Source organism: Carcharodon carcharias, chromosome 3 (assembly GCF_017639515.1).
Source record: "Carcharodon carcharias isolate sCarCar2 chromosome 3, sCarCar2.pri, whole genome shotgun sequence".
NCBI lineage: Eukaryota > Metazoa > Chordata > Chondrichthyes > Lamniformes > Lamnidae > Carcharodon > Carcharodon carcharias.
This window is the reverse complement of record NC_054469.1, coordinates 25629426-25641480: the sequence shown is the minus strand read 5'-3', so window position 1 is coordinate 25641480 and position 12055 is coordinate 25629426. Positions and strand designations below refer to the sequence as shown.

The 12055-nt window shown below is 41.1% G+C and overlaps 1 protein-coding gene across 6 annotated transcripts in view; it reads left to right on the top strand.

The window, feature by feature from the left end:
* Positions 1–12055, top strand: part of obscnb (obscurin, cytoskeletal calmodulin and titin-interacting RhoGEF b) — a 625157-nt gene that overhangs the window by 255648 nt on the left and 357454 nt on the right. For 5 of the 6 annotated variants that reach the window (XM_041184481.1, XM_041184482.1, XM_041184477.1 and 2 more), the window contains 2 exons: positions 2863–3129; positions 7654–7920. In XM_041184481.1, coding sequence (XP_041040415.1) covers positions 2863–3129; positions 7654–7920 — 534 coding nt within the window. The remainder of the gene's footprint in view (positions 1–2862; positions 3130–7653; positions 7921–12055) is intronic. The other variant, XM_041184479.1, reaches the window with a different exon arrangement.

The following is a 12055-nucleotide window of genomic DNA, read 5'->3' as shown; positions in this document are numbered from 1 at the left end:
GCCTCTCAATATTCGCCATGAAGTTTTTATTTTATTTATTCACAGGATGTGGACTTTGCTGGCTGGCTGGGCCAGCATTTATTGCCCATCTGTAATTGCCCTTGAGAAGGTGGTGGTGAGCTGTCTTCTTGAACCGCAGTAGTCCATGTGGTGTAGGTACACCCACAGTGCCGATAGGATGGGAGTTCCAGGATTTTGACCGAGAGACAATGAAGGAACGGCGATATATTTCCAAGTCAGGATGGTGAGGACTTGGAAGGGAATTTCCAGGTGCTGGTGTTCCCATCGACCTGCTGCCCTTGCCCTTCTAGGTGGTATGGTCATGGGTTTGGAAGGTGCTGTCTAAGGAGCCTTGTTGAATTCCTGCAGTGCATCTTGTAGATGGTAAACAGTACTGCTGCTGTGCGTCAATGGTGGACGGAATGAATGTTTGTGGATGTGGTGCCAATCAAGTGAACTGATTTGTCCTGGACAGTGTCCAGCTTCTTTAATGTTGTAGGAGCTGCACTGATCCAGGCAAGTGGGGAGTATTCAATCATTCTCCTGACTTGTGCCTTGTAGATGGTGTACAGGCTTTGGGGAGTCAGGTGAGTTACTCATCACCTGATTCCTAGCCTCTGACGTGCTGTTGTAGCCACTGTATTTATCTGGCTAGTTTCTGGCCAATGGTAACCACTAGAATGTTGATAGTGGGGGATTCAGTGATGGTAATGTCATTGAACATCATGGGGCAATGGTTGGATTCTCTCTTGTTAGAAATGGTAATTGCCTGGCACTTGTGTGGTGCGAATGTTACTTGCCATTTGTCAGCTCAAGCCTAGATATTGCCCAGGTCTTGCTGCATTTGTACATGGACTGCTCCAGTTTCTGAGGAGTCGAGAATAGTGCTGAACATTATGCAACCATCAGCGAACATTTTCACTTCTGACCTTATGATGGAAGGAAAGTTATTGATGAAGCAACTGAAGATGGTTGGGCCTAGGACACCACTCTGAGGAACTCCTGCAGTCATGTCCTGGAGCTGAGAAGACCAACCTCCAACAACCACGACAATCTGCCTCTTCTATTTGTCAGTAAGATCACCTCTCATTGTTCTAAACTCCAATGGGTTTCGCCCCAAACTGCTCAATCTTTCCTCATAAGATAACTTAGTCATCCCAGGAATGATTTGAGTGAACCTCCTCTGAACTGCTTCTCATGCAATTATCTGTATATCCTTTTAGCAAGTAGACCAAAACTGTACAGAGTACTCCAGATGCAGTCTAATGAAGATCCTGTCCAGCTGCAGCAGCACTTTCCTATTTTAATAGTCTATTCCCCTTGCAATAAACATCAACATTATATTTGTCTTCCGAGTCACTGACTACATCTGCGTACCAACTTTTTGTGATTCATGTACCAGGACACCCAGATCCCATAGAGTTCTGCAATCTTTCTCCATTCAAATCATATACTACTTTTCTATCCTTCCTGCCAAAGTGGACAAGTTCACATTTTCCCAAATGATACTCAAATTGGCCAAATTTTTGCCCACTCATTAAACCTATCTAAATTTTTTTGTCGGCTCTTATATGTCTTCTTGACAACTTTCTTTCCTACCTATCTTTGTGCTATCAGCCAATTTAGCCATCATACATTTGGTCCCTTCATCCAAGTCATTGATATAGATTTTAAATAGATGAGGCCCCAGCACTGATCCGTGTGGCACTCTACTAGAAAATGATCCATTTATCCCTAGTCTCCCCTTCCTGCTGACCAACGAATTCTCTATGCATGTTAATATGTTACCCCTAGTACCATAAGCTCTTACTTTATGGGTGGGTTGTCTCAAGAGGAAACATCGGACAGGTTAGGCCTGTATCCACTGAAGTTTAGAAGAATAATAGGTGACTTGAGTGAAACCTTTAAGATCCTGAAGGATCTTGACAGAGTGAATGTGGAGAGGATGTTTCATTTGTGGGAGAATCCAGAACTAGGGGGGTCTCAGTTTAAAAATGAGTGGTTGCTCATTTAAGACAGATGAGGAGAAATTTTCTGAGGGTTGTGAGCCTTTGGAACACTCTTCCTCAAAAGGCAGTGGAAGCAGGGTCTTTGAGTATTTTTAAGGCAGAGCTAGATAGAACCTTGATTAACAAAAAGGCGAAAGGTTTTTGGAGTAGGTGGGAGGTTGCAATCAGATCAGCCATGATCTTATTGAGTGGTGAAGCAGGCCTACTGGACTTGTCAACCTTCAGTTTTAATAGTTTTCCCAGTTCCTTTTCCCTGGTGATTGAGATTGTTTTAAGTTCCTCCCTCCCTTTTACCTCTTGATTTTCAAGGATTCTTAGCACGATTTTTTGTGTCTTCCACAGTGAAGACAGACACAAAGCACCTGTTCAACGCTTCTGCCACTTTACTTGTTTCCCATTATTAATTCCACAGTCTTACCTTTTAAGGGAACAATACTCAATTTAGTTATTCTTTTCCTTTTTCAATATTTGTAGAAATTCTAAGGGCAGAATTTTACACTGGCGGTATTTTACAGTCACGCCGAAGTCAATGAACTTTTGAATGACTTGCCACATTTTACCCTTGCCGTGACTGGACTACAAAATTTAGCCCTTAAAATCTGTTCTTTTATTTCTAGTTAGCTTTCTCTCATACTCTAATTTCTCCCTCACTTTTTTTAACATATGTGTTTTGTGTGTTGTGAGAGATGAAAGTTAGGGAAATTGGGTCCAAGTAACAGGGACATGTCGTAGTTATTATATTTGTGTTATTATGTACTGTGGTACTTTAAAACAAAATTGTGTTGCCCAAGGGTATTGATCTTTTGTAAGCATTACTACAATATTAAATGATTCACGTCAATATATCCCTCAGCCTTGCCTGTGCTTTTCAAACAAGAACTTCAGAATGAAGAAGCTGAAGAAAATGGTACTGCCACACTGCGCTGTGAGCTTACCAAACCCGGTGCTTCAGTAGAATGGAAAAAGGGATCTGTAATACTTTGCTCAAGTGAGAAGCATGAAATGAAACAGAAAGGTGCTATCACTGAATTGTCAATCCACAATCTGAAAATAGAAGACACTGGAACATATATATGTGATACCGGAGATCAACAGACCAAGGCTTGCCTAAAAGTAAAGGGTAGGACCATAATTTTTATTTAATTTTATTTCACATTCGTCAGATTTTTTGTTCTCTCCACAAATATTTTTAATGCTCACTGCCCTCTGCCTCTCAGCTGTCAAATCCACGTGCTACTTTAAAATCATCTTGGAAGGAAAGGACTTCACTGCAGCTTTCCTGCTTTGGTCTCCCACTTCACAATTTTCATCCTCACCATTGATGCAAGAAGCTCATTTATTTCTATGTCTCTAACATTAAGAGCCTGTTCATCTGCTTCCTCCTCCTTTTATTTCATCACTTTCCCATCTTCCAACCCAATTTGACCCTTCTGCTCTACCCCAAACCACAATCTTTTGTGGCTTCCTCTTACCCTTCTAGGTTTGATCAGACTTATGTTGCTCATAAGCCCCTCCACCTGCTCTGTTGCCTCAAGCATGATTCAGCTGCTAATGACTGAAATGCCTCTTTTTGGCCTGATGCTTGCTGACATTAACAGCTCCTATTCCTCTGACATTGCCCACCTACCTGTCAATATTCCTGTCACCATGCTTCCCTTAAAAGCTCATGCTGCATCCATTTACCTTTCCAACATCACATCCTCACTAAGGTTCTCAAATACAGTCAAGCTCACATCCACCTCTCCCAACCTTCATGTCTCCTAACAAATTTATCTTTGTTTCATTGTTGCTGTTTTGTTTCCCCCTATCAATTTCATTGTTTGTCTGCTGTGCTTTCAAGACTGAATTTTCACAGAGATTCCCTTCTGAAATATGTAATTGATGAAAATACTGAACAAACTTATTGTAAGGTGCTTGCAGGGTCTGAGCAAAATGAGTTATGTTGGGTGCAGTGTATGTCATAGGCTGAGATAACTTACTTGATTTTATTTTTGGAAGTTAGTTAGGTCCGGTGTGGGTGAATGGGTGGATCTGGTGCCTAGTAGTGGCTTTGTTAGGATCTTTTTGCTGTTATGGCTAATGGATAGGCTGCTCTGCCAGGAGGATGCATTTTATGTTGAATGACCCTTTAGGAATGGACACTTTATTTAGGTGATGGGAATTTTTAAAAATTCATTCATGGGAAGTGGGTCTTGACAGCTAGGCCAGCATTTATTGCCCACCCGAATTGCCCTCAAGATAACTTGCCTTGAATCGCTGCAATCCATGCAGTTTAGATACACCCAAAGTGACATTAGGGAGGGATTTCCAGGATTTTGATCCAGTGATAGTGAAGGAATGGTGATTTATTTCCAAGTCAGGATGGTGAGTGATTTGGAGGGGAATTTCTATGTGGTAGTGTTCCCATCGATCTGCTGCCCTTGTCCTTCTAGGTGGTATGGTCGTGGGTTTGGAAGGTGCTGTCTAAGGAGTCTTGGTGAATTCCTGCAGTGCAATTTGTACATGGTATACAATACTGCTGCTGTGCGTTGATGGTGGAGGGAGTGAATGTTTGTGGATGTGGTGCCAATTGAGTGGACTGATTTGTCCTGAACAGTGTCCAGCTTCTTTAGTGTTGCAGGAGCTGCACTGATCCAGGCAAGTGGGGAGTATTCAATCACACTCCTGACTTGTGCCTTGTAGATGGTGGACAGGCTTTGGGGAGTCAGGTGAGTTATTCATCACATGATTCCTAGCCTCTGACGTGCTGTTGTAGCCACAGTATTTATTTGGCCAGTTACTGGTCAATGGTAACTGCTAGGATGTTGACAGTGGGGGATTCAGTGATGGTAATGCCATTGAACATCATGGGGCAATGGTTGGATTCTCTCTTGTTGGAGATGTCATTGCCTGGCACATGTATGGTGCGAATGTTATTGCCACTTGTCAGCTCAAGCTTTGATATTGCCCTGGTCTTGCTGCATTTGTACATGGACTGCTCCAGTTTCTGAGGAGTCGAGAATAGTGCTGAACATTGTGCAACAATCAGTGAACATCTTCAATTCTGGCCTTATGATGGAAGAAAAGTTATTGATGAAGCAGCTGAAGATGGTTGGGCCGAGGACGCTCCTCTGAGGAACTCCTGCAATCATGTCCTGGAGCTGAGATGACCAACCTTTAACAACCAGAACTATCTTTCTCTTATATTTGTCAGCAAGATCACCTCTCATGGTTCTAAAATCCAGTGGGTGTCGCCCCAACCTGCTCATCCTTTCCTCATAAGATAACTCAGTCATCCCAGGAATGAGTTGAGTGAACCTCCTCTGAACTACTTCTTTTGTAATTATCTGTATATCCTTTTAGCAAATAGATCAAAACTGTACAGAGTACTCCAGATGCAGTCTAATGAAGGTCCTGTCCAGCTGCAGAAGCACTTACCTACTTTTATAGTCTATTCCCCTTGCAATAAACACCAACATTATGTTTGTCTTCCTAATCACTTATTACATCTGTGTACCAACTTTTTGTGATTCATGTACCAGGACACCCAGATCCCATAGAGTTCTGCAATCTTTCTCCATTCAAATCATATACTACTTTTCTATCCTTCCTGCCAAAGTGGACAAGTTCACATTTTCCCAAATGATACTCAAATTGGCCAAATTTTTGCCCACTCATTAAACCTATCTAAATTTTTTTGTCGGCTCTTATATGTCTTCTTGACAACTTTCTTTCCTACCTATCTTTGTGCTATCAGCCAATTTAGCCATCATACATTTGGTCCCTTCATCCAAGTCATTGATATAGATTTTAAATAGATGAGGCCCCAGCACTGATCCGTGTGGCACTCTACTAGAAAATGACCCATTTATCCATAGTCTCACCTTCCTGCTGGCTAACAAATCCTCTATGCATGTTAATATTTTACCCCTAGTACCATAAGCTCTTACTTTGTGGGCGGGTTGTCTCAAGAGGAAGGGTTGGACAGGTTAGGTTTGTATCCACTGAAGTTTAGAAGAGTAAGAGGTGACTTGATTGAAACCTTTAAGATCCTGAAGGATCTTGACAGAGTGAATGTGGAGAGGAGGGATTGCTCATTTAAGACAGATGAGGAGAAATTTTCTGAGGGTCGTGAGTCTATGGAACACTCTTCATCAAAAGGCAGTGGAAGCAGGGTCTTTGAGTATTTTTAAGGCAGAGCTAGATAGAACCTTGATTAACAAAAAGGCGAAAGGTTTTTGGCGTAGGTAGGAGGTTACAATCAGAGCAGCCATGATCTTATTGAGTGGTGAAGCAGGCTTGATGCGCCTAGTGGTCTACTCCTAGTTCATATGTTAGTAAGTTCATATGTGACACCTTATCAAATGCTTTTTGGAAATCCAAGTATGTTACATTTAAAGGCTCCACTTTATCCACCTTACTTGCTACTACCTCAAAAGAACTCTAATAAATTAGTGAAACATGATTTTCCTTTCACAAAATCATGTTAACTCTGCCTGATTGTATTATGATTTTCTAAATGTCCTGTTGTTACCTTGTTAATAACATCCTGTAACATTTTCCTTACGTCAGACTAACTAGCCCATCGTTTCCTGCTTTCTGTTGCCCTCCTTTCTTGTACAGAGGTGTTACACTAGTGATTCTGCAATCTACTGGAACCTTCCTAGAAATTAAGGAATTTTGGAAGATGACAATCAATGCATCTCCTGCCTCTATAGCCACTTCTTTTAAGACCCTGGGATGAAAGGTATCCAGCCTAGCGAACTTGTCAACCTTCAGTTTTAATACTAAGATAAAAGCAAAAAACTGCAGATGCTGGAAATCCAAAACAAAAATAAAAATACATGGAAAATCTCAGCAGATCTGGCAGCATCTGCGGAGAGGAACACAGTTAATGTTTCAAGTCGGTATGACTCCTCTACAGAACTGTTGAAGTGTCATATGGACTCCAAATGTTAACTGTGTTCTTCTCCGCAGATGCTGCCAGACCTGCTAAGTTTTTCCAAGTATTTTTATTTCTACTTCAGTTTTAATAGGTTTTCCTGTTCGTTTTCCCTAGTGATTCTGATTGTTTTAAGTTCCTCCCTCCATTTTACCTCTTGATTTTCGAGTATTCTTTGCATGTTTTTTGTCTCTTCTACTGTGAAGACAGACACAAAACATCTGTTCAATGCTTCTGCCACTTTACTTGTTTCCCATTATTAATTCCACAGTCTTACCATTTAAGGGAACAATTCTCAATTTAGTTACTCTTTTGCTTTTCAAATATTTGTAGATACTTTTAGGGCAGAATTTTACACTGGTGGGATTTTACAGTCACGCCCAAGTCCATGAACGTTAGAATGACTTGCCACATTTTACGGCCCTGCCCCTACCGTGACGGGACTTTAGCCCTTACTGTCTGTTCTTTTATTTCTAGTTATCTTTCTCTCATTCTCTAATTTCTCCCTCATTTTTTTTTAATATATGTGTTTTGTGTGTTGTGAGAGATGAAAGTTAGCTGGTTTGGGTCCAAGTAACAGGGAGCTGAATGACCTGTCCTATTTATTATATTTGTGATATTATGTACTGTAGTACCTTAAAACAAAATTGTATTGCCCAAGTGTATTGATCTTTGGTAAGCATCACTACAATATTAAATGATTCACATCATTTCATCCCTCAGCCTTGCCTGTGCTTTTCAAACAAGAACTTCAGAATGAAGAAGCTGAAGAAGATGGTACTGCCACCCTGCGCTGTGAGCTTACCAAATCCGGTGCTTCAGTAGAATGGAAAAAGGGATCTGTAATACTTTGCCCAAGTGAGAAGCATGAAATGAAACAGAAAGGTGCTATCACTGAATTGTCAATCCACAATCTGAAAATAGAAGACACAGGAACATATATATGTGATACCGGAGATCAACAGACCAAGGCTTGCCTAAAAGTAAAGGGTAGGACCATAATTATTATTTAATTTTACTTCACATTCATCAAACTTTTTTTGTTCTCTCCACAAATAATTTTAATGCTCACTGCTCTCTGCCTCTCAGCTGTCAAATCCACGTGCTACTTTAAAATCATCTTGGAAGGAAAGGGCAAACTTTTTACTGCAGCTTTCCTGCTTTTGTCTTCCACTTCAGTTTTCAACCTAACCATTGATGCAAGAAGCTCATTTATTTCTATGTCTCTAATATTAAGAGCCTGTTCATCTGCTTCTTCCTTTTATTTCATCACTTTCCCATCTTCCAACCCAATTTGACCCCTTCTGCTCCACCCCAAACCACAATCTTTTGTGGCTTCCTCTTACCCTTCTAGGTTTGATCAGACTTATGTTGCTCATAAGCCCCTCCACCTGCTCTGTTGCCTCAAGCATGATTCAGCTGCTAATGACTGAAATGCCTCTTTTTGGCCTGATGCTTGCTGACATTAACAGCTCCTATTCCTCTGACATTGCCCACCTACCTGTGAATATTGCTGTCATCCTGCTTCCCTTAAAAACTCATGCTGCACCCATGTACCTTTCCAACATCTCATTCTTGCTAAGGTTCTCAAATACATCCAAGCTCACATCCACCTTTCCCAACCTTCATGTCTCCTAACAAATTTATCTTTGTGTCATTGTTGCTGTTTTTTTTCTCCCTATCAATTTCATTGTTTGCTGTGCTTTCAAGACTGAATATTCACAGAGATTCCCTTCTGAAATATGTAATTGATGAAAATACTGAACAAATTAATTGCAAATTGCTTGCAGGGTCTGAGCAAAATGAGTTATGTTGGGTGCAGTGTATGTCATAGGCTGAGATAACTTACTTGATTTTATTTTTGGAAATTAGTTAGTTCTGGTATGGGTGAATGGATGGATCTGGTGCAAAGTAGTGGCTCCGTTAGGATCTTTTTGCTGTTATGGCTAATGGATGGGCTGCTCTGCCAGGAGGATGCATTATATGTTGATTGTCCCTTTAAGAATGGACACTCTATTTAGATGATGGAAGTTTTTTTTAAATTCATTCATGGGAAGTGGGTCTTAACAGCTAGGCCAGCATTTATTGCCCACCCTAATTGCCCTCGAGATTACTAGCCTTGAATCGCTGCAATCCCTGCAGTTTAGATACACCCAAAGTGACATTAGGGAGGGAGTTTCAGGATTTTGATCCAGTGACAATGAAGGAAAGGTGATTTATTTCCAAGTCAGGATGGTGAGTGACTTGGAGGGGAATTTCCATGTGGTGGTGTTCCTATCGATCTGCTGCCCTTGTCCTTATAGGTGGTATGGTCGTGTGTTTGGAAAGTGCTATCTAAGCAGTCTTGGTAAATTCCCGCAGTACATCTTGTATATGGTATACACTGTTGCAACTGTGCGTCGGTGCTGGACGGAGTAAATGTTTGTAGGTGTGGTGCGCATCAAATGGGCTGCTTTGTCCTGGACCGTGTCAGTCTTCTTGGAGTGTTGTAGGAGCTGCACTGATCCAGGCAAGTGGGGAGTATTCCTGTTCCTTGTAGATGATGGACAGGTTTTGGAAAGTCAGGAGGTGAGCTACTCGTCAGACGATTCCCAGCCTCTGACCTGCCACAGTATTTATGTGGCCAGTTACTGGTCAATGGTAACCACTTGGATGTTGATAGTGGGGGATTCAGTGATGGTAATGCCATTGAACATCAAGGGATAATAGTTGGATTGTCCCTTTTTGGAGATGTCATTGCCTGGCCCATGTATGGTGCGAATGTTGTTTGCCACTTGTCAGCTCAAGCTTTGATATTGCCCAGGTCTTGCTGCATTTGGACATGGAGTGCTCCAGTCTCTGAGGATTCGCGAATAGTGCTGAACATTGTGCAACCATCAGCGAACATCTTCAGTTCTGACCTTATGATAGAAGGAAAGTCATGGGTGAAGCAACTGAAAATGGTTGGGCCTAGGAAACTACTCTGAGAACCTCTTGCAGTCATGTCCTGGAGCTGAGATGACCAACCTCCTACAACCACATCCATCTTCCTCTTATATTTGTCAGTAAGATCACCTCTCATTCTTCTATACTGCAATGGGTATTGCCCCAATCTGCTCAATCTTTCCTCATACGATAACTCAATCATCCCAGGAATGAATTGGGTGTATCTCCTCTGAACTGCTTCTTACGCAATTATCTGTATACCCTTTTAGCAAGTAGACCAAAACTATACAGATTACTCCAGATGCAGTCTAATGAAGGTCCTGTTCAGTTGCAGCAGCACTTCCCTACTTGTTAGTCTATTTCCCTTGGAATAAACACCAACATTATGTTTGTTTTCCTAGTCACTTACTGCATCTGTATACCAACTTTTTGTGATTCATGTACCAGGACACCCAGATCCCATAGAGTTCTGCAATCTTTCTCCATTCAAATCATATACTACTTTTCTATTCTTTCTGCCAAAGTGGACAAGTTCACATTTTCCCACATGTTACTCAATTTGGCCAAATTTTTGCCCACTCATTAAACCTATCTAAGTTATTTTGTAGGCTCTTATATGTCTTCTTGACAACTTTCTTTCCTACTTATCTTTGCGCCATCAGTCAATTTAGCCACCATAAGTTTGCTCTCTTTATCCAAGCCATTGATATAGATTTTAAATAGTTGAGGCCCCAGCACTGATCCCTGTGGCACTCTACCAGAAAATGACCCATTTATCCCTAGTCTCTCCTTCCTGCTGGCTAACGAATCCTCTATCCATGTTTACATGTTACCCCTAGTACCATAAGCTCTTTGTGGGCGGGTAGTCTCAAGAGGAAAGGTTGGACCGGTTAAGCCTGTATCCACTGAAGTTTAGAAGAGTAAGAGATGACTTGATTGAAACCTTTAGGATCCTGAAGGATCTTGACAGAGTGAATTGGAGAGGATATTTCATCTGGTGGGAGAATCCAGGACTAGGGGGCCTCAGTTTAAAAATGAGTGGTTGCTCATTTAAGACAGATGAGGAGAAATTTTCTGAGGGTCTAGAGCCTTTGGAACACTCTTCCTCAAAAGGCAGTGGAAGCAAGGTCTTTGAGTATTTTTAAGGCAGAGCTAGATAGAACCTTGATTAACAAGAATGTGAAAGGTTTTTGGCGTAGGTGGGACGTTCAGATCAGCCATGATCTTATTGAGTGGTGAAGCAAGCTTGATGGGCCGAGTGGTCTACTCCTATTTCATATGTTAGTAAATTCATATGTGACACCTTATCAAATGCTTTTTGGAAATCCAAGTATGTTACATCTAAAGACTCCCCTTTATCCAACTTACTTGTTACTACCTCAAAAGAACTCTAATAAATTAGTGAAACATGATTTTCCTTTCACAAAATCATGTTGACTCTGCCTGATTGTATTATGATTTTCTAAATGTCCTGTTGTTACCTTCCTAATAATAGCCTGTAACATTTTCCTTATGTCAGATGTTAGGCTAACTAGCCTATAGTTTCCTGTTTTCTGTTGCCTTCCTTTCTTGTACAGAGGTGTTACACTAGTGGTTTTCCAATCTATTCGAACCTTCCCAGAAATTATGGAGTTTTGAAAGATCACAATCAATGCATTTACTGTCCCTACAGCCACTTCTTTTAAGACCCTGGGATGAAAGGAATCAGGCCTACTGAACTTGTCAACCTTCAGTTTTAATAGTTTTCCCAGTTCCTTTTCCCTGGTGATTGTGATTGTTTTAAGTTCCTCCCTCCCTTTTACCTCTTAATTTTCAAGTATTCTTAACACCTTTTTGTCTCTTCTACAGTGAAGACAGACACAAAGCACCTGTTCAACGCTTCTGCCACTTTACGTGTTTCCCAATATTAATTCCACAGTCTTACCCTTTAAGGGAACGATACTCAATTTAGTTATTCTTTTCCTTTTTAAATATTTGTAGAAATTCTTAGTGCGGAATTTTACACTGGCGGTATTTTACAATCTCGCCGAAGTCAATCGAATTTTGAATGACTTGCCACATTTTACGGCCCTGCCCTTGCCTTGACGGGACTATAAAATTTAGCCCTTACTATCTGTTCTTATATTTCTAGTTAGCTTTCTCTCATACTCTAATTTCTCCCTCATTTTTTTTAATATATGTGTTCTGTGTGTTGTGAGAG